Source organism: Eriocheir sinensis, unplaced genomic scaffold (assembly GCF_024679095.1).
Source record: "Eriocheir sinensis breed Jianghai 21 unplaced genomic scaffold, ASM2467909v1 Scaffold147, whole genome shotgun sequence".
NCBI lineage: Eukaryota > Metazoa > Arthropoda > Malacostraca > Decapoda > Varunidae > Eriocheir > Eriocheir sinensis.
The window spans coordinates 646,998-670,256 of NW_026110817.1; the positions used below are offsets into that span (position 1 = coordinate 646,998).

At 41.1% G+C, this 23,259-nt stretch overlaps 1 protein-coding gene and 1 long non-coding RNA gene across 2 annotated transcripts in view; one reads left to right on the top strand and one right to left on the bottom strand.

The window, feature by feature from the left end:
- The window catches only part of LOC126990168 (uncharacterized), a 22,952-nt gene extending 8,600 nt beyond the window's left edge, over positions 1–14,352 (top strand). The window contains exons 3-4 of the mRNA XM_050848722.1: positions 2,951–3,068; positions 11,193–14,352. Of these exons, the coding sequence (XP_050704679.1) occupies positions 2,951–3,068; positions 11,193–11,389 (315 nt within the window). The 3' untranslated portion in view covers positions 11,390–14,352. The remainder of the gene's footprint in view (positions 1–2,950; positions 3,069–11,192) is intronic.
- On the bottom strand, positions 7,330–10,319 carry LOC126990170 (uncharacterized). Its single transcript, XR_007744091.1, has 3 exons — positions 10,151–10,319; positions 9,015–9,076; positions 7,330–8,173 (listed from the first exon to the last, which is right to left on the bottom strand). It is a non-coding gene; the product is annotated as an uncharacterized LOC126990170 (long non-coding RNA).
- Positions 14,353–23,259: the final 8,907 nt, after the last annotated feature.

A 23,259-nucleotide genomic window follows, 5' to 3' on the forward strand; every position in this document is an offset into this window, starting at 1 on the left:
CCGCACAGACCCGCAGACTGGTAACCGAACACGAACAATACGCGTTCTGCGGTGATCAGGAACTTTAGGTCCTGAAATGGTACCAAGAGGAACGGTACCCTCATCTGATGTGTATAATGCTTTTTTTCTGATGTTTTATTCACTAGATATATTATAGAATCTGGTCAACGTCTTTGACTTCCAGCACCTTATTATGAATATAAATGAAATAATATTTAAAACACCCCTGAATATACCAAAAATTATGCCAAATGAGGTTAGGCATAAAACTAAATTTCCAGTACGCCAACCAGGCCTGGAATATACCAAATTGGCATAACTATGCCAAACATGGCAACCCTGGTGGGAAGGGAAAGAGTGACTCACGAATCTAGTCATTCAGAGCTGCGAGCTGCGGTCGGGAGCAAGGTGCAAAGTGATAGTGTTGTTTACCGGTAGTGTATTACTGTAACAGCGAGGTATAGTGTAACTAGGTATTGCAGGGGGGGGCATCGTGAATGCAGTCATCACCGAAGGGGGGGGGGGGGGCGCTGTCCTGGAAGCTGCAATGGTAATCGTCGCCTGAAACATTGCCAGGACCACTATTTTAATGATTTTCAGTCCTAGTGACTATTCTCATTAATAACTCAGAATAAGTATTACTTAGGTTCTAGCACAGTAGATATTAGATGCATGCTGTCCATGTTGCATGGTGACACTGGCGTCTGTGGACTGTAAATTGTACATTCGTACAGTCTGTGTATGCTAAGGTGGCCATTGTTGTTCTGAGTCATCATAACAGCGCCCATAACTCCGGGGAGCGCGATGCAGCGGCAGTATGCGGTGCGGGATATAGCCAGGAAAGCGCCCCCCCCCTCTCTCTCTCTCTCTCTCTCTCTCTCTCTCTCTTACAACTGTTTTTGTAGCATGCAACTGGAAAATTAGAAGAGGTCTTTCATGTTTTACTACTCTTTAACATTGCAATTAAAAAGCATGTTAGAGAAGCTGCATTTTGCCTCTTTTACAGATTGTATGAAGATCAAATGAATATATTGCTAAATCCATCTCCAAATATATCTATAATTCCTTTTCAAACTCATATATGTATATACGGATATAATTACTGGAATAAAAATACTGAAAAGCAAAAAAACAAAAAAAAAACAAAAAAAAAATTCTGTGGTTTAAACAAAAAAAATGGTCATAAGGAAAAAAAACGTTTTTTTATTATAAAAAACATTGGATATTGCCATCCCTGATATATATATATATATATATATATATATATATATATATATATATATATATATATATATATATATATATATATATATACACCCTCACCAACGACTATTGCTTAAATTACAGGCTCACGGAGTAGAGGGTAAAGTTTTGAACTGGGTCACGGCGTGGCTTAGTAATAGGAAGCAAAGAGTGCAAATCAATGGTAAAAGATCTGACTGGGGATGTGTTACGAGTGGGGTCCCACAAGGTTCGGTATTAGGTCCACTTTTGTTTATTATTTATATCAATGACTTAGATACAGGAATTAGTATTGATGTCAGTACGTTTGCAGATGATACCAAGATCGGTAGAGTAATTGATTAGGATGAGGACTCAAACAGTTAAACTTGCATTCTCTAGAAAGGTGAAGGGTGCGTGGAGACATGATCGAGGTTTATAAATGGATGAAGAGCTTTAATAAGGGGGATATTCATAAGGTTTTGTTGGTAAGAGAACCGGGTAGGACACGAAGTAATGGGTTTAAACTGGATAAATTCAGATTCAACAGGGACATAGGCAAAAATTGGTTTACTAACAGAGTGGTGGATGAGTGGAATAGGCTTAGCAGTCACGTGGTGAGTGCCAATACAATTGTCACATTCAAAAATAGATTAGATAAATTCATGGACAACGATATTAGGTGGGGTTAGATACATGGGCGCATAGGTTCAAAGGAGCTGCCTCGTACAGGCCTACCGGCCTCTTGCAGATTTCTACGTTCTTATGTTCTTATATATATATATATATATATATATATATATATATATATATATATATATATATATATATATATATATATATATATATATATATGGACACACACGCACATAGTAAGCCCCCGGAATAATGGACCCGCTTATAACGGACTTCGGATATAACGGACAAGGTGATAAGGTCAGAAACCCACGAGGACCGACCGAGAAGTTTATTTATATTTGTATCCAACTGCGCCCGGTAACTGCAATAGTGTCTGCTAGTCACCTCGCCCTCCTTCCTTTGTCTGCTGTTCCATCCTTCGGTGAGTGTCGGTACACACACACACACACACACACACACACACACACACACCAAAATTTGAAGCACCGGTATCATACAAGTACGTACGTTATTGATTTTTTGGTCAATGAATCTTTCCATATTTAGCAAGTTTATATGATTCTAAGTTGTTCAGATACTCTCATCTATCCATTTGAGTCTTGGATTTTAAAACGGGTGAACTTTCAGGGGGAGCACAGGAACGCATCCCAATGTCTAAAAGGAATTTAATGGGAAAATTCGCTTAGATTAACAACTTTCCACTTTACTATGAGCAAATTTGGGGGAACGGGCATCGCTTCTAAATTGGTTACTTGAAGTAGTACATGTTTGATACTCGTATCGTACGCGTAACAACACAGCCCCAAACAATGCCCCACTGCCAACCTGGCACCCTCAGTGCCTCGCAGTCCGTGGCCAGGTGTGCTGTGCAGGCAGACAGACAACATAAAGACAACATACACAATAAAAACTATATACTTACGGTTATTAAGTTCGTCGGTATTATTATCCGTATTTTTAAATTTTCGCCTCTTATACCGGACATTTGGCATTAACGGACTAACTTCCACCCCAATTAGTCCGTTATAACGAGGGTTGACCCTCTTCTAACCTCTCCTCTCACCCCCTGTCTCTTCCTCCTTTTCCTCAGACGCACGTGTTCATCCTCTGCTTCGCCCTCGACAACCGCGCCAGCTTCGAGAACGTCTCCTCCAAGTGGCTGCCTGAGCTCCACAAGCACTGCCCCAAGACACCCATCGTGCTCGTAGGTAAGATATGCCCCGCCCCGCCCCGCCCCGCTCCTCTCTATTATGCCCGCTCCTCCCCTTTTCCACGTCTTTTTACTGTTTCTTGCTGATCCCCAAACTGTCCCAAGGCCTCCGTTGGGTTCGTAAGTAAGATATGCCCTACCCCCCCCCTGCCTGCTCAATGGGGCCCTTCGCTGAGCTCGACCTGCCATCTGGCGTCCCTTGTGGAGCCTCTGCCAGATCCAAACCTGCGGACTTCTGGGGCCGTATACACAAATATTCTAAGAATAATACTAAGCCTTGCACTTAACAACTTTTAGCTAAGCATAGGCCCTTAAGTATTACTTAGAATTCCCCTTAGCGGACTCTAAGCTAAGTATTTTTTGAGCAAAATACCGGTATGAAGTGCATCGCATAGCAAAACGACAACTTGCAAAAGCATTGTATATAGCTACCACAGGACATATTATGCAAAGATGAAATAGCTATAATGAATTCAACACGTTATCTATCCGTACACAAAAGCTTGTTTGGAAACAATAGACACATCAATGGAGTAAATGATCGACATAAACGAGCCTTCTTCTTCTTCCTCTTGTGGTCTTTATTGCCTATGATCGTTATAAAGGTGCATCTTTTCATGTTTCCGGTGTACCTCCACTATTCTTTTATGTGTTTTGGTAAAATGTGTATATTACTGCCCTGGACGTCGTCTCCTCAGCCGCCGGTGACAACAAAGGCGTAGCGCGAAGCGTATCACATGGAATTACCAAATAATAAAAGTAGACAAGTCAAAACAAACTAAATCTAACCAGACCTGACCAAACCTAACTATACCTAGCCTATGACCAACCTAACCTGACCCCTCTACCGCCAAAATGCAATGTGCTAAGATGCGTTAATTCACACTCCTCAATAGTTTGAAGTTTCTTCAATATTCAAGCTGTTTGTCACTGTACTGTATTCAGAGACCAACATACAACACATAATGCATTAGCCTCACGTGAGATGGCTACCATAATTTCAGACTCGTGTGTTCAGTGACTTTCGTGTTTATTTTTTATATATATCAACTTTCAATCAGGTTACTCTGGTATATCTTTGCCTCAGTGGGTCAAGGCACACAATCACTAGTACTATTATAAAATGTTCTAATGTTTTCCGAGCTTCTACACCTATCTGATGTACTATAGATAGGTATAGGTACTTCTCCATTCACAGAGGCCACTTTTCTCAACTATCTTTGACAGGTCTCCCATTCACATTGTTTCACTCTGCTCCAGTGTCATCATATGCTTTCCCTCTCTGTATATTTCCTTTCTCCAAAGGGATTGTCTTGAATTTCCAGTGTTATATTAATTTGGCCCACCGGTGTTCACTCATTTCCTCTCTTGAAACTCAGCTTCCCTTTGTTAACCTTTCTCAGAAGCTTCACCCCATTTCCCTGAGAGCATGTGAACACTATCATGCCAACTGGTCTTGAATGACTTCTAATCTCCTGACATCTTAAGTGTTAGTTTTGCTGACCCATACAAGATAGCTGTGGGGTTACTACTTTCCATCCAAAAGCAACTTCCATATTCATACTGGCTAATTTCCTTCTCTACCACTGATGTTAACACCGTCATTTTCCTTACCTTGGCTTCATTCAGTTTTCTTTGTGCTTTCTCCTATGGCCTCCTTGCTTATCTCAAATACTAAATAACCATGTGTTTCTATTACCTCTAAGATATTGTTTCCCAGCACCGCTGTCCTACTGCTGGTGTGAATTTCCATTATTATGTTTAAAGATAAGTTTCATTCCATACCAAAGTCATTTAGGATCAGGCAAAATCCTTCCACTAATACTACATCATCTGCATAACCTAGGCAAAGCAATACAACTTCTGATGTGTGGGGCTTTATTACTTTGCCTATATCCACATATACACATGGAGGAGGGGGAATGATTATGAGCAGAAAGGATTGATTGATTATGTGGCAGTAGATGGAAGACTGAGAAAGGATATCTGTGACGCGAAGGTAGTAAGCGGGATGTTCGATGGCTCTGACCATCTTGCAAAAGTGGGTGTTTGAAAAGAAAGGGGACGTAAAAAGGAGATACTGAAGATAGAAAAGTTACATGAAAAAGAAATAAAAGATGAGTATAACATGAAATGGCAGAGGCCTTAAGTGAAAAATGGGAAAGTGTGATAGTACAGATACTGAAAAAGTTTTTAGAACATTTAAAGAAGTAGTGTTAACTACAACAAAAAAGTGGTAGGGATGAAAGTGGTGAGAGATGGAAAAAGAGAAGGAAATTCATGGTGGACAGAAGAGATAAGGAGGATAGTAAAAGAGAAAAGGGAACTTTTTAAAGAAAACTTAAGAAAGAAATGTGGTTGAGCAAGTAAAAAGGGAAAGGAAAAAGAAATATAGAGAATGCAAAATGAAATTAAAACAAGCAATAAAAGAAAGTAAGAAGAGAGTTGGTGAAGACTTTGGAAAAGACTATGAAAATATAAAGGAACAGGAAATCATATTGGAAAGAAGTAAAATTAATGAAAAGCATCACCCCAATAATATCTCCCCAAGGAAAATTAATGAAGTTATGGGTGAGAATGGAAAGATGTTCAAAGACGGGGAAGCTGTGAAAGAGACATGGAGAGAATATTTCAAAAACTTAATGAATTTTGATGATGGACATCCAGCAGCTGTTACAGCAACAGTTTTGAGCGGAGGTAGAGGAGGAGTATATAAAGAAAGAAGTATAACATATGAAGAAGTAAATCAGGCATTAAAGATTAAAAAATGGAAAAGCAGCAGGAACTGATGGAATCAATCAAATATTTTCCTTCAGGATGGTAGGAGAAAAAATAATAGCAAAAGGAAAGAAACTATACGCTGCCTTCATGGACTTTGAATAAGCTTACAGATTGGATTGCATTGTGGGATGTTTTAAAGATTTATGGTGTGGGAGGAAAACTGCTTAGTGCAATAGTCTTTCTATGAGGATGCATCTGCATGTGTCAAAATTGGTGGAGAAACAAGTGAACATTTTGAGATAAAGGTGGGATTAAGGCAGGGGCGTGTCATGTCACCATGGTTGTTCAATATTTATATGGATGGTGTCATGAGAGAAATAAAGGGCAAAGTTGGAGTAAAAATGTACGCTGAGGGAAGGCAGTGGGTGCTGAATTCAATCCTGTTTACTGATGACACAGTGCTCATTGCAGAAAATGAAAGTGACTTACAAAACTTGGTCAGTGATTTTCATAGCGTCTGTAAAAGGAGAAAGCTGAAAGTAAATGTCAACAAAAGTAAAGTGATGGTTTGTGAGGGGAGTAGAAGTGAAGTTGTAGATATTGTATGCCCATATAGAGTGGGAACTGAATGTGAAAAAGAATGCAAAATAATTCTGAATGGTGAAGAAATGGAGGAGGTCAATGAGTTTAAGTACCCTGGATCAGTTATCAGTTGAAAATACAATAATAGTACCAACCCTCACATATGCAAGTGAAACATGGGCCTTGAATGAAAGTCAGAGGTCTAGAGTGCAGGCAGTGGAAATGAGTTATTTGAGGAGTGCTTGTGGTGTGAGTAGAATGGATGGAATAAGTAATGAAAGTGTGTATGAGCGTTTTGGAATGTGTCACAGGGGTGAAGGGAATGAGTGATTTTAAAGTGGTTTGGCCACATGGAGCGAATGGCGGCGAGTAAGATGCCCAGAAGGGTGTATGTGAGATTGAGGGAGGAAATGTTAGAGGACGACCTCCAGTGAAATGGAGAGATAGGGTGCAGGAGTACATTAGGGAGAAGGATGAGAGATCCTTGAGAAACTTTGAGCAGGCAAGGAGGGAGTGTCCGGATAGAGAAAGATGGAAACTCCTGCCGTGGCCATCCCCTGGTGGGAGCTCCTAAGAGCAGGCGTCGATGAGATGATGATGATAAATGAATTGAGAGGAATCACAGCAGAAATGTTGAAGTGTGGAGATGAAGTTACTACATGAATGGTCAAGATATGTGAAGTGGCCTGGGAAGGGGGGGGGGGAGGTCCCAGCAGACTTGACAAAAGCCATCATGGTCCCAGTTTACAAGGGAAGGGCAGGAGAGGAGGTGGGAGTTGTAGGGGTATAAGTCTGCTGAGTGTAGGCTACCTGGAAAGGTATATGGAAAAGTCCTAATTGAGACTGCGCAGACTTACAGAAGAGAAAATCAGTGAAGAACAAGGAGACTTCAGGAAGGGAAGAGGATGTGTGGATCAGATATTTTCCTTCAGGATGGTGTTTTATTAGTAAATATATTAGCAAAGGAAAAATACTATGCTGCCTTCATGGATCTAGTTATTCTAAAGAAAGTTTATGACAGAGTCGATTGGCTGGCATTGTGGGACGTCTTAAAGATATATGGTGTGGGAGGAAAACTGCTTTATGCAATAAAGTCTTTCTATGAGGATGCATCTGCATGTGTCAAAATTACTGGAGAAACAAGTGAACATTTTAAGATGAAAGTGGGCTAAGGCAGGGGTGTGTCATGTCATCATGGTTGTTCAATATTTATATGGATGGTGTTATGAGAAATGAAGGGCAAAGTTGGGGAAATTGAAGTAAAAATGTATGCTGAGGGAGGGAGGGAAGTGGGTGATGAATTCAATCTTATTTGCTGATGACACGGTGCTCAATGCAGAAAATGAAAGTGACTTACAAAATTTGGTCAGTGTTTTTGATAGTGTATGTAAAAGGAGAAAGTTGAAAGTAAATGTCAACAAAAGTAAAGTGATGGTTTGTGAGGGGAGTAGAAGGGAGGTTGTAGAGTTTGTATGCCCATATAGAGTGGGCGTTGAATGTGAAAAAGAATGCCAAATAATTTTGAATGGTGAAGAAATGGAGGAGGTTAACGAGTTTAAGTACCTTGGATCAGTTATGTGTAAGCATGGTGGTACAGAAGAAGAGAAAAGAGAAAGGGCATTGCAAGGATTGATTGATTGGAGAAGCTGCGGATCCATCTCTGGCATGCCATCTCATTGTTGGGGGCTGAATTTCTCCATGGCATGGACTGGACCTCTGCCGGACAGCTGGAGAAAGCTGCCATGGCACAAACCCGACTGATGGAGACAACTGATTTCTTCTTCCACATCATGTTTGGCCCTGAAATATGAGTACAAGTTCAAATAAATAATATATATATATATATATATATATATATATATATATATATATATATATATATATATATATATATATATATATATATATATATATATATATATATATATTAGTTGGGATGTTTTTCTTGATTAGTGTACTATACTAAAAGAGGTTAACCTGGTAGCTGCAGGGATCATGTTTCTGAAAGGCCCTCCGAGCGAAAAATGAGAAAAATCATCACTCACGCAAACCATTTCATAATATATATCAACACATTTGTGATCAGTTTATGCATCATCTATTTTTGGGGTTTATATCTTGACAAAAATGTGGCCCGCTGGTACATGGTAAAGCCACAAATTTGGCCTGTTGCTGCTACCAGGTTAAGTTGGACTATGAATGGACAGATGTTGTTTTAAGAGCATCTGAAATAAACTTATGGGACTGATATATGATAATTAAATCTGTGATATTTATTAAGATGTGTCCAGTGATTTAATTGGCAAAGAATTGCAAAACACAAGCTAAGAAAATAAAAGTACTGAACTGATTGACGACGACACGGAAATGGCCGTCGGAGAAATAAGAATGGATTAGTAATTAATATACCCGAAGCAAGAACTAAAAGACATTGCATCGACATAAGTATATGATAGAATAACAGGCATTATCTACAAGAGTTATTTACTGCACAGTGCACACTATATGGGCTGGCAACATGTCTTATTTTCTAGCAATTGAAGTTGCTTATATTGTGCATTATATTCTTGCATGGGAATGATTGCTTGATGCTGGATGATAAAAACAAAATGATTAAACAATAATGTTATGTGGCGAATACCAGCTTGAGGTCACTCTAGGTCTAGGAGGACTTGCTCGTTGTTGTCAATGTCATCACGATCACTGCAAATAGATACATTACAATTAGAAATGCTTTGGTACCTGCCCTATATCTATATCTATACTTGTCCAGAAGTCAAAACTCTTGACTCATGGACCAATTTGCAATTTTTTTTGTTCAAAAGATTTTAGCATTGTTGATTGACTTTAATAGCTATTTGGGAGTAAGACTAAGAATAATCATAAAATTCACTTTTAGATCTTCATAAGAAAGGAAGCTGCAAATAACAAAAGCCATAATATACTGTGAACTAATTAATTTCAAATGTGGAAAAAAAAAACATGACCAAAACAAATTAAACAATACTACAATGCTAGCTAGCATGGGTATTAGTATCATTTTGCAACACCCAGGGATTCCTGGGAGGTATTTTACAGGAAGGATAGCTACCGTTCGTTAAGTAGGATCAATGAGGTTAGGTGACGTTTATAATTTTTGTTGTTAAAATAAGGCAACATTCTGAATGATAGTTAGTTTGGTAAAAATTTACGTCCAAAATCAAAATGTTTGTTTAAAAATAGTCAGTAACACAAATCGGAAATTTATCTGAGTTAGGAGAGGTGAACTTATATTAAGTTAGGTATGTCAGAGCAAGGTTTCTAAACAAGGTGATTTAGGATTAAAGGAAAAAGTCATAAGTGATGCAAGCTTGAGTACTAGAGCAAGTTCGGTTTAAGAGCTACCGGCACGTCAAATTGATTTGGTTTGGTTACTAAAATAAGCAAAGGAAGGTAATTTTGTTAGGACACTTCTGACATTTAAGTTAGGTTAAAATATCAACTTTTCTAAATAATTGCTGATTTGGTTAAAACTGGCTATCTTAAATAACAGATTGTTGAAATAACTATATGTCAATGATAAATTTACCCAGGTTAGGTTTGGTTTATCGCCGCTGGGAGGTTAGTCAAGTAAAATTAAATAACAGACACTAGTGACCCAAATAGGTATTGTTTAGGGTTTTGGTAAGTTTGGTGGGAAACGTTTGTTGAAGTCAGTCACAAGATTAACAGGTGTGTTAGGTTTAAAGAGTTGAATATTGTAAAGGATAAGTCTGGCGAGGTAAAATATTGGCTCACCTGTGTTCGTTCCTTGGGCAGGAGTCTGTGGCTGTCGGTGTTGATCACAGGTAAGATACACGTGCACCAGTGATGACTGGACCTTCACAGACTACCTAAGGTGAGTGATAACAGACACTGGATGCCCTCCAGGCGATGGCTGGGGGCTGTATAACGCCAGCCACACACTGCGGGCTTCCAGCAAGGTTACTCCCAGGGCTCCTTGTGTAACAGCCTGTGGATGGTGGCAGGCGGTCACCAGCCATCGCTTGGAGGGTCTCCAGTGTCTGTTATCACTCAATCTCTGTCAGCCTGTGAAGGTTGCACCTGCATTTTACCTGTCAGCGAACACCACTTCAGTCGTGATGGCCATGTAGGTGTTTCCAAGGTCCGCCTCGCCGAACCACTCATCTCAGCACGGTCAGCACAGTCCACAGATATTTCAGGATGAGTTTCAAATCATTACACGCCTCCAATTCGTCTAGACGAGGCAGATATATTAGGAGGTGATGCCTTTCATCCCGCTGTAATCCACCATGTTGCAATACTTATGCATTTTTAACGGTGCTAAAGCCCCTTCCGCCTTAAATTTTCCGCCCGCTAAGTGCTCCAGCTTCAGCGCTAAGCGGCCCAGCGCCATTTTAAGTAGAAAACTTAACGATTCTTTGCCGTTAAGTGCACTTAGCGATGCTAAGAACTTCTGTGTATACCGCCCCTGGAGCCCAGCGAGGCTCGAGTGGCATTTTTCTGTACCAAATTAGTGACATATCACTGTTGTAATGTTAACTATTAAATTTAAACCAAAAATTCTGAGTGCTGTACATTATTCATATCGCTATAATGAACATTGTTGGCAAAATAAGAGCATTCAGCGATACATCCTACAACACTCCATTCAGTGATGCATCAATGCGGAATCATGGGTAAATATTTCCTTAAAAGCTTTATTTCTGCCCTACACAACACTTATTACTGCCCTACACTGCCCTTATCACTACTACAGAGCCCACATGACAACCCTTACGACAGCCTTAGGACTACTACCTTCTCCCCAACACAACAGGTACCAAAATGGACGTGAGGAACCTGGACGTGCTAATGCCCCACGACGGCAAGGAGCTGGTCGAGCGTCACCAGGTGTCCAAGTACGTGGAGTGCTCGGCCAAGACTCAGGAAGGGTTACAAGAGGTCTTCGACGCCGTCGTGAGGACCCCCATTGCCGCAGTGGATCAGCGATCACGCCGTTGTGTTATCATATAGCGGGAGCTTCACCTAGACCTCTCGTCCTTTTAATCTCTCGTTACTATATAATTTTACAGGACTTAATTGTGTAGTTTTGCCCGAGAGTGAGGGAGGAGGTGTGGAATGGCTGTGTAATGGTATAGTGTGTTCTTATGTATATCTCTCCTCCCTTCAAGCTCTCGTTACTATCATTGTGTTCATATGTATACCTCTCCTCCCTTCAAGCTCTCGTTACTATCATTTTACGGGACTTACATGTGTAGTTCGTGAGGGAGGAGGTGCGGGGAATGGCTGATGAATGGAAAGGGTGGTGAATGTGGTCCTGTGTTATGCAGGGGGTTATTGTGGAGGCACTCGGTGCCTCCAAAATACGATATTACGCCTCCATATTATAGTTAAGGGACGAAATACATGTCCCTCAACCATAATGATAATATGAAGGCGCAAGCACTCAAAAGTAAAGAAAAAGGCCTAATCCCCTTCCCCTAGAGTCCCTTGATAGAGTACTTCAAAAACATAATTTTCCTATTTTTGGAGCGGACACGGCTGCTTTTTAATATAGCAATGCCTTGCTGCCTGGCTTGCGGCTGTAGTAACAGGCCGGAGAGGGGATATAAAGTTTATAAATTCCCTGCAAGTTCGCTGAGAAGACAGAGTTGTGCTAACAAAGTCAGTCTTCTTGGGAGGAAACCATCTCGTTGGTCAGGTTTATGCCAGATATGCAGTGTGTGTGTTTTGCAATAATAACTGCCCTCCCTTTGTACTGTCTATGGAGGTTATTGTGAGAGAGATATTGCTACAGGGCCTGAAACAATCGTTCACCTCACTGTCATCAGAGGTCCAAACATCGTTGCTGATGAGGGAAGTTGTCGCCCATATGGTCAATATTATTGGATGTGATCTCTCCGACAGGGCTTTAGACTCATAATGGATATTTCACAGTCTCATAGATGTCAGTCTCACGGACTGGACGTGTTACAAGATTTTGGATAAAAAGAATTAATGTTACTTCCGGTATTCCATACGTCTTGGTAAAACTACAGAATCACACCCAACTCACTCCATTTTTTTTTCTTTTTTACAACACAGAGAGCAGCTCAAGGGCAACAAAAAGAAGATGTAAGAGAAAAAGCCCGCCAACTGTTGCTCTCATATAGCGATTATTAAAGACTGCTGGGTTGGAGTAATTGTAATTGTAATTTAATTAAAATGTAATTAAATACAGTATTATTGTAATTGTAATTAATTAAAAGATGAGGTAATTTGTAATTTAATTGTAATTATAAAATGGAAGTGGTACTGGTCGAGCTCCATTAGGAGTGATGGGTTGCTTATAAGACTATATTTGCTGGTGACAGTCAGGAAGTCGGAGGCGGCAGCTCCGCCACTATATAGAGGCAGTAGCGCGCGTGATGGGAACGTCCAGTTGCTGACCATGTCCTATAGCTAATGTGTGTTAAACGAGAAACAGACGGTCTTTTGCTGCTACTGCCCCCTGCGACATAATTCAGTTCACTTCCTCCAAAACCTTTCTACATTGAGGTTCAGTAACGCTGGCTGCCTACTCGCTAGGCTTCTTAAGGTAAGACGTGTAACTGTGACGTGATGATTTTGTAGCCCATGGGTGATGTTCGTTATGTAATTGTAATTGTAATTGAATTTGTTTTGAAGTAATTATATAATAGTAATGTAATTTCTATTTTTAAATTAATTATAATTCTAATTCTAATTCAAAGTTTCTGAAAGTATTTGTAATTGTAATTGTAATTATTTTTTCAAGTGTAATTACTCCAACCCTGGTATAGTGGCCAAAAGAGAGGTCAATTTCGGATGGAGAGGTGCCTTGATACACTCTTCTTGAGAGAGGCCAAGTCATAGGTCAAGTCTAATGATTAAAACATTATTTTTAGACATATTTACTAAGCATCACTCTGATACCGGTTTCCATTATTATTATTCGTTTCTGAGATTTTAACATGCGGGGAAAGTTACTATTTTAGAGTGATAAGTTGGGTACTATTTGCTCAAGTGATGAGTCTTCAGCTAGAAACTCCTCTAAGTAGAGCTATAAGTCCCTCTTTATTTAATATCTTAATGTATAAGGTTGCACAGTCTTCATTTCCATGGGTACCAATGTCATTATGATATTATGATTAAGACTTTTTCTACAATTTTCTCTTAACCTATTTTGACCCTCAAGCAAAATGAAATATGTTCAAATAGCCTTAATGTTTTATTGTATTATTTTTTCATCAATAATAAGCATTTCAATATTCAATTAAATTCAGTGTTATTGATATATAATCATTGATGAATTATCTTCACAATTCCTCGGAATTGCACAGTAGGCTACATTTATTGCACTAGCTACATCCGTGTGTGTGTGTGTTAACACAGGAGAGCAGCACGGCGAGTGGTAATGGAATCAGTGTCCCCTTCCAACCCCCTGTCATTACCTTGCACTAATTTTCTCTCCATCGGCTAAATGTTTACTGCAAACAAGTGACAGAAAGGAAACGAGATGCCTTGGCGTTGATGGAGCTTTGGTGGTGTGTTTAATAACGTAGCATGTGACAAGTATATTAGTAGGTCGAACAGTTTACGACGTTCAGGAGGCAGCGTCCCTCCCTGCAGGCAAGGGTCACGCGAGGAAGGGATTTGTGGGTAAGAGAAAGACTTCCTCTACTACTGCCGATAATGTTCTACAGCGATAAGTATTGTTAAATCCATCCATCTTTTATCTTTTATTATTTATTCCACTCTTGTAAGTCTTTTTTTCTTCTCTGGTGATCAAGCCATCTCCACCACTCCACAACCATTTCTCTCCCTAAAATCCTGTAACCAACCTTCTCAGTAATTGGTGCCTGACCTGTATGTTGCATTTTCTCCATTTACTGATTAATATACCTCTAACAATGACATGCATGATTGTGAAACACGGTTGGTTGACGTCGAGTCAAATATAGACTATTATTTGCGTATCTAAATCTTTCTCCTTCCTGCCCCAATACTTCCTTCTGTTTTCTCGTAGTGGGTTTTGATCACATCTGAGACGCTCTACATAGAAGGCTGTACATCCGTACATTAAAAGCAAGGCCATGATCAATATATAATGAATATTATACAGAGGAAGTATGAGGGATCAAGGCGGGTGTGAAACATTTCTTCTCAGCTTCTACGGAATAAAGACAAGGAAATGCGTTTTTTTTTTCCTATGAAAACCTGTACATACATCGGTAAAGATTCGTTTTAGGACCGTGCCAGTATCTCATTATCTACCTTACGAAACATCACTATCTCTTCATATATCTTTTCTACAAACCTTCAACAGTCATGGAAACGCTTTGAAAATCCAATTCAAGGACTTTTTTTTCACTCTTGAAAGCGCGTCGCCTCCTCTGGCGACGGCCGCGGCGACGCTGCAGCCGGTGTTGCGAGAAATACCTCCTCGCTGAAATAAGTCACATATACATTTTTTTTGGGGGGGGGTCCAGGGGGGGGGGGCGTAGTTCTCCCTGGTTAGAATGGGGGGCGAGGGGGGCGCAGTCCCCCCCGTTACCTTACCTTAAAGTTCGGTTGGAGTAGTTTAAATATGCTCCCCGACTCTAAACCCTCTGCGAGCTATTTTACGCCCGCGGCCGCCGCCAGAGGAGGCGACGCGCTTTCGTAAACATTATTCCCTATTTTCAAGAGTAAAAAAAAAAAAGGGGTTAAGATTCGTTTTAGGTCCGTGCCAGTATCTCATTACCTACCTTATGAAACATCAGTATCTCTTCATATATCTTTTCTACAAACCTTCAACAGTCATGGAAACGCTTTGAAAATCCAATTCAAGGACTTTTTTTTTACTCTTGAAAATATGGGATAATGTTTACGAAAGCGCGTCGCCTCCTCTGCTGGCCGCGGCGACGCTGCAGCGGGTGTTGCGAGAAATACCTCCTCGCTGAAATAAGGCACATATACATGAGGGGGGGGGGTCCAGGGGGGGGCGCAGCCCCCCCGTTAGTAGGTCGTAAAGTTCGGTTGGAGTAGTTTAAATATACTCCCCGACCCTAACGGCCGTATTCTCAGTGAATCTCTTCCCCCTTCCCGCGAGGAAAAAAAGGCTTGACCAAACGCTCAGGTATGCTGACGAGAGGAGTCTTTGATGCAGCGCGCGAAGCGGCGAGCGGGAAAGAAATGAACTAATTTCCTCTCTTGACGAAGAGGAGGTGAAGGCCCGCTCTTCGCTAATATCTTCGCACATTTAATGCTTTATTACAACATTTTTCCATGTTGCTGTATTATTAATTGGGTATAAGAACAATTTAAATTTTCTAGGCCTTATATAAAAAGTCATACAATGCGAGAAACATTATTTTTTTCTGTTTACTTAAGACTTCACGGTTCCCATGATAATTTAAGCCAACACTGGAACGCACCTCCAAGCCAGCATGCCCCGCCCTTCAGACTCAACTATTCACAACAGTTCTCCTTTTAAAGCATTTGTAGGGCGGGCACTTCAAACCATAAGCATGAAGAGTGCTGGGACAAATTTAAAAGTGACGGACTGACAGCTAGGTTTCGGCCTCCGGGCGAATGTTTCACAAGTCTGTATGAATATGTGGTGGTATGTGGTACTCCGTGCTGGGCTTCCCAGAGCCAATCTCCAAACTCATGACGTCACCTGTGGGTGGAGCTTAGCAAAGCTTAGCAATATAGATGATACCATTTTTCACCCACTGACAGGAGCTCTAAGGCTAGTTAAAAATATATTTACAAGTGAGAAATAACGAAGGGAGAAAGAGATCTCATGGAACAGGAGGAGAATAAAGAAAATAAAAGCAGTTTATTCTAACGAGGTCTCCTAAGCTCCGCCCACAGGTAACAGGACGATATCAGAGCGAAGCAAACATAGCCACAGGTACCAACCAATTAAACCCATCAATGTAAATTTTCTGCTATATATAGTGTATGTCACTGTATCAAGCACTGCTTACATAAGTACTTGCCACACAATATTTTCCATTATAGAAATGTACCTAAAATGCATTAATGTTTCGGTTTTCAACGTTTGTTTGATTTGCAGTAGTACCAACACTACACGGAAAGATTGTTTCGAAGGGGGAAGAGAAACTAGGGTTTGAAAGTATCTCTTCACGGAAACACACTCTCTAAGCGACGCTTCGACGAAGAGGGAAGAGCTTCACTGAAAATTCCGCCGTAAGCCCTCTGCGAGCTATTTTGCGGCTGCGGCGGCTGCAGCGTCGCCGCGGCCAGCAGAGGAGGCGACACGCTTGTTCGTAAACATTATCCCCTATTTTCAAGAGTAAAAAAAAAGTCCTTGAATTGGATTTTCAAAGCGTTTCCATGACTGTTGAAGGTTTGTAGAAAAGATATATGAAGAGATACTTATGTTTCATAAAGTAGATTATGAGATACTGGCACGGACCTAATACGAATCTTTACCAAAAAAAGTCCTTGAATTGGATTTTGAAAGCGTTTCCATGACTGTTGAAGGTTTGTAGAAAAGATATATGAAGAGATAGTGATGTTTCATAAAGTAGATTATGAGATACTGGCACGGACCTAAAACGAATCTTCTCCCAGAATACTCCCTCCCACCAACGACAGATGACGCAGCACTCAGCAGGTACTCACCCGGCGGTCACCCAGCACAGCCTTCTGAGATGATGAGTGGCCTGGGTGAGGGCGGGGCGGGTTGGTCACTTCCCTTGGCCGCCACCCTCACACTACACAACACACACGAAGGGGCCTCCACACCAGTGCTTGGACGTGCCGCGTGTGTGCTCTTATCAGGGATTTGCGAAGTGTCATCCAATCCTGAGAAACAACACAACACAGACCACAACATTGTCCTTGGCGCCCGCCGCTGCTGCTGGCGATGATGTTTTCAGCGTTCAGTACGGCGCCCATTCTCTTTTCAAGCTATTTTTACCATTACTATAATTCTATCTAATCATTACTTTAAAACATATGACCTTTATCTTTTTCCGACATCTGCACGGCGCCTGTTCCCTTCACAACATCTATCTTTACCATCATATTATAATTCAACTTAATACTTGCTTTTTTTTTACCGTTTACCGTTGATGAGGTTTCAGCACAGAGTTATATACCTAGAGCGCGCGCTCCCGTGTTGTGGGGTTGGCGGCGGGTGAGGCAAGCTACCCTGGCGCGGCAGCTATCTTGGGGAGCCCACTTTCCCTCACTCTGTGGTGGTGATTTTGATGGTGGTGGTGGTGGTGGTGAAGGTGGTGAAGATGGTGGTGATGATGGTGGTGGTGTTGGTGGAGGTTAATTGTGATGATGGTGGTGGTGGTGATGATGGTGGAAGTGGTGGTGATGATGGTGGTGATGGTGGTGGTGGTGATGGTGGTGGTGGTGATGATGATGATGGTGGTGGTGGTGGTGGTTTTGATGGTCACCACCACTATAGCACCACCATCACCATCATCACCACCACCACCATCACCACCTACCACTTACCTCCACTTTGAAGTTGCCGGCTGGAGCACAGAGTTGGCTGGACTGGGCTCCCAAAGATGGCGGCCGAAGTACTTCCGGTTGCTCGCGCGCTCTAGGTATATAACTCTGGCCGGGTTTCAGGCCCTGCTCCGCCGCTGATGCAGCGCTCTACGAGGGCCGTCAACAATTTCAACGTTAGCCTCAATAATAGTCTTCGATGCACTTATTCTCAAACATCGTAGTGAGTGAGTGTCTTAATTTCTTTCACGAATAATATCACATATAACAATTAGTTCAGTGTTCATGTCTGCTTTTTCATTATAGTATCACAATTAAATATTCAACAATTATTTCCAGCACACTGAACCTTCATCACACACAATTTATCTTTGAGTACAGACACTAACTAATAGCCATGATCAGTCATGTTACGAATTCTCTTAATTTCAGTCTGGAGAACTACACAACACTGGTCATTCGCTGAGTGGTTGATTTTAGGCTTCTTGTACCTCACACAATTTATACATTTCTTCTCAGCCATGGTGCACTCCTGTGATTTATGATTGCCAGCGCATTTGAAACAATTTGGGGCATCTCCATTGGTCTTGGCAGTACAGTTGGCCTCAAGATGGCCATATCTCTGACAATGATAGCATATAATTGCATGGTATCTGTCTCTCACTGTGTATATTCCCCATTCTAATTTTAGCTTGTCGTGATTCTTGTGAATCAGCTCTCTTACAGTTGGGTCACACCTCAAAATGTAATGTATCGTGCCGCCAGCCGCAGGCTTGCTTAAAACCAGCTTAATCTTATCCTCAACACCCCCAATGGCGTGTAAGAACTCATTGCGGTCTAAGATGGTCTCCTTTATTTTTTCCTTGGTCTCCTCTTTATGCACATTGCATATCTTTGGTTTTATCTTTCCAACACTCTTGGTATTAATTTGCTCAAAAGACCCAGTTTTGAGCAGCCTCATCCCTTGTGTTCTCATTATCAAAGTTCATGACAATGTTACCTCTATTTGTAAATCTTGAATCAGTTATCTGAATACCATTCAATGCCTGGGAGACTTCATCCTTCATGTCTGTTGCCTTCTTTTCCTGTGTAGAAGCTTTTACATCTATGAGATTTTTCTTGACCTTCTTGCCTCTCTTTGCCACCTCAGCCCAATGGATCCAGCATGCTCAGCACGTTTAAGCGTGTCAACAACTGATCCCAGCTCCTCCTGCACCTTCACAGCCCTTGATTCAACTTCATCCTTAACCACAGATATTTCCTTAGATAATTCTTGCTTGAATTCATCCATTTTTTCCACAATTTTGGTAGCCAGAGATGCTTTATGAAGGCATGGGTTGCAAATCCAATATATTTTAGGTATATTCTCCTGCTTGATTCCAGACAGATGAGCACACTTCACATGACACCATTTAGGGCACAAACAGCATCCAATCCATTTCTCGCCTGTGAAATCCCTACAAACGTAACACAAATCCAACGGGGCCTTGGCTTTGCCAGCCATGTCGACACAGCACTTTCCACACGGAGCCAGACGCAACACATCTGATCACGGCCATGACTATTCACTCACTCGTGTAACTTTTATTTTTTCTATGCCGGAGGATGATAATGTTTCCAGGAGTCGCCCCCAAACTCTGCCATCAATGCCTACAAGTTAATGAGTCAGAACACTTACACATTTGTCTCATCTTGAAGCAAAAATGGCTTGATTCTTTAACCCTTTGACCGCGTTCCTACAAGAAGACCTCACCAAGCTACGTACAGAAGTGGAACAAAAAGTGGCTGCTACAATTCAATGAGGAAAAATGTAAAGTCCTGCACCTTGGGAGAGGATATCCAGCATACCAATACCACATGGGAAACACTCCACTATCCACCACAGAGGCAGAGAAGGACCTGGGACTGTATATGTTACCAGGCTACCAGTGAAGGCCGAATCCGTGCCAATCGCAGTGGACGGGTTAATTAATGGGTATCAATGCATATTTTAACTTTTTTGGTGTCAGTGCGACCCTTCTATAGTGTATTACAATGAATATGATGTATTTATGTGAAGTGTGCATGATGATTTCAATATAAGTTATTAAACATGTAAACTTGTGTGGCTGTACTACTTGCTGCAATTCTATTATCTTTGAAATGGTCCAGCAAGTGTATTGCCATCAGCTGAAAGTACTGACAGACAGAGTTGGAGTTAATGAAGCACAGAACTCTTTGGTGCAGTGGTTAGCGTGCCTACTTACTATTTCCTGGGCCTGGGTTTGAATCCTGGCCGAGGGGGGAGGGGTTGACTTTTGTTGCAGCAGTGAAGTGGGCTTTTTTTTTTCATTAAGGTGCTATCACACGGGCAACTTTACTGGCATCTTGCCACCAATACGGGCATCTTGACGCCAGTATTGGTGGCTAGACGCCGCCAATCATGAGACGCCAATTATCGTCATCTTGAAGCCAGTACTGGCGTCTTTGTTTACATTCTCTCAGCTGTTGTGTGGGCATTGTCAAGCCATGGAGCAAATTATTTGGTCCAAGGATGCTCTTGCCACCCTCTGTGAGCTCTATTGGGAAAACAAGTGTCTGTGGGACACCAGGGATGAAAACTATTCGAAGAGAAATATGAAGAGAGAAGTTTTCAAGAAATTAGCAGAAGCTCTGAAGGAGTATCCCAACAATATGAGCCACGATGCACAAATCAAGTACAATTCGGGCAAGGTGTCTCCTGCGGTCACGGTCCATCCTGCTTGTTTTGATCTGTGCTGAGACCAAAAACATCTGTTGCGTGCGATAGGAAGAGTTCTCCTTGCCACCGGTACCGGCGGCTAGATGCCAATAAAAGACACCAGTAAATGTCCGTGTGATAGCGCCTTCATTGTTTCTTTTTTTTTGCACTTGAACTGTTTCCTCTACTGTATAAAAAAAAAAAAAAAAAAAAAAAAAAAAAAAAAAAAAGCCACCCAGCTGTTCCTCCTCCCTATGTGGCTGGGTGATAAATGTGTACCTGGGGACAACTGGGGAAGGCACACTGTGGTAACCCGGGTGTCACACTGGCCCTAAGGTGATGGGTCGAGGCCCCCACAGGCTCACGGGGCAGTGTGATGGAGTTGAGCACCGAGGTCGCGCGCAGCTGAAGTCCAACAGAGGAAAATAGAGTCAGGCATCACAGCGTCAGGTTACATTAACTTTATTATGTACAAAAGTCAATTATAAAATATTTTCCTTTTGGCAAATACAGATTAAGGTGATAAATTATAAATTACAAGAGACACACACATCATGGAGATAAAACAAATACACAGCGTCAGCCTACCTCTCTCTCTCTCTCTCTCTCGTATGCATATGACCTGTGTGTGTGTGTGTGTATGTATGTATGTATGTGGGTGTGTATCCGTGTGACTATGTGTACACGAGTATACATATTTGTGTTTATCGACAGGTCCACATACATACATACACACACACGCACATACATACATACACACACACGCACATACATACATACATACATACGTACACATATACATAAGGGAGGACAGGAAGGGAAGGAATCGAGGAAAGAGGAAAAAAAATATAGGTGGAAAAATTCTAAATGGTCATAGAAAAAAAAATATTTGCTGCATAAACATGGAAGGAATTAGAGAGAGCTTCATCACATTCTCTCTCTCTCTCTTTCTCTCTCTCTCTCTCTCTCTCAGGGGGTAGTAATGGGGGGGGGGGGGGGAGGGGGGAATAACCAGTCTGATTCTCTCTACAAAACCTACATTTTTACACTAAATCATTAAATTATTATTATCATTATTATTATTTATTTATTATTATTATTATTGTGTTTACATTCTATGGTTGGATTGTCTGGGTTGCCATGATGGAGGGCCGGAGGAAAGGGGGGGGGAGGGGGGAGGGAAGGAGGGAAGGGAGAGGAGGGAAGGAGATGGAAAGGAAGAGGAAAGAAAGATGGAGAAAGGAGTGACAGGAAGAGGAAAAAAGTAGGAAAGAAAGAAGAAGGAGGAGGAGAGATGGAGAAAAGAGGTAGAAGAAGGGAGGAAAACAGGAAAATGGTAGAGAAAGGTAGAGGGAAGAGGAAGGAAGGGAGGAAGGAGAGGGAGAAGGGAGAGGGAAGGAAACATCGAAACAGTTAAATATTAATAGATAAAAAGGGAAGGAGGAGGAGGAGGAGGAGGAGGAGGGAGGTATACACTCATTCAAGAGGAAACAGGAGGTATACTGGAGGAAGGGAGGTAAAGAGGGGGGAGGGGGGAGGGGGGGATCATCACAAATACATCTTAGACCATAAAAATAATTGTAATATACATACATAAGATTCATAATATACTCTCTCTCTCTCTCAGCCATGCCTGAATAAATAAAAAAACAAACACACACACATGTACGTCCTCATTGTGTGCGTTTCTTTATCATGTGTGTTTTTTTTTCAGTCGTGTGCGCGCTGGATATACTTTTTTTTACCTTTCGAGTATTTTCCACAATGATATTTCTTTTTTTTTTTTAAATCTGAAGATTTACATTTAAAAAGGCACTTTGACTCGACAAGAAAGGATAATAATAATAATAATAATAATAATAACAATAATAATAATAATAATAATAATAATAATAATAATAATAATAATAATAATAATAATAGTTGTAATAGGCTTGGAATTGTGTTTGTGCATGTGTGTGTTTATGTGTGTGTGTGTGTGTGTGTGTGTGTGTGTGTGTGTGTATGTGCAAATTAATAATAAATATGTATGTAGAAAAATGAAGGCTTTGAAAACACACACACACACACACACACACACACACACACACACACACACACACACACACACACACACACACGATTTAATGCCTCATCTCCAATGATATGTCTGCCAAAAACAAAAAAAAAAAAAAAAAAAAGAGAGAGAGAGAGAGAGAGAGAGAGAGAGAGAGAGAGAGAGAGAGAGAGAGAGAGAGAGAGAGAGAGAGAGAGAATAAAAAAAGAAACATTATTGCCAAAACTTGACCCAAATGTGACCTCGGTTTGTAGGGACACACACACACACACACACACACACACACACACACACACACACACACACACACACAGATCTCGGCAGTGTCTGCATAGCGTAATTAAGTTGGTCAGCCTCTCTCTCTCTCTCTCTCTCTCTCTCTCTGTAACCTCATCCTCATCATCACTGTTGTTGTTGTCATTGTTTTCACTGTCATCTGCTTTGTCAAATATTAGAAGGTCAATATTTTCATGCTTGTATAAATGAAATAAAACAAAATTATATTCCATTACAGAGAAGAAAAAAGATTAAAAGGGTCTGTTGCTTTTTTTTTATGCTTTTTCAAGAAGCAAAGCAATCGTGGTCATGTTCTTCCTCCTCCTCCTCCTCCTTCTTCTTCATTTTCGT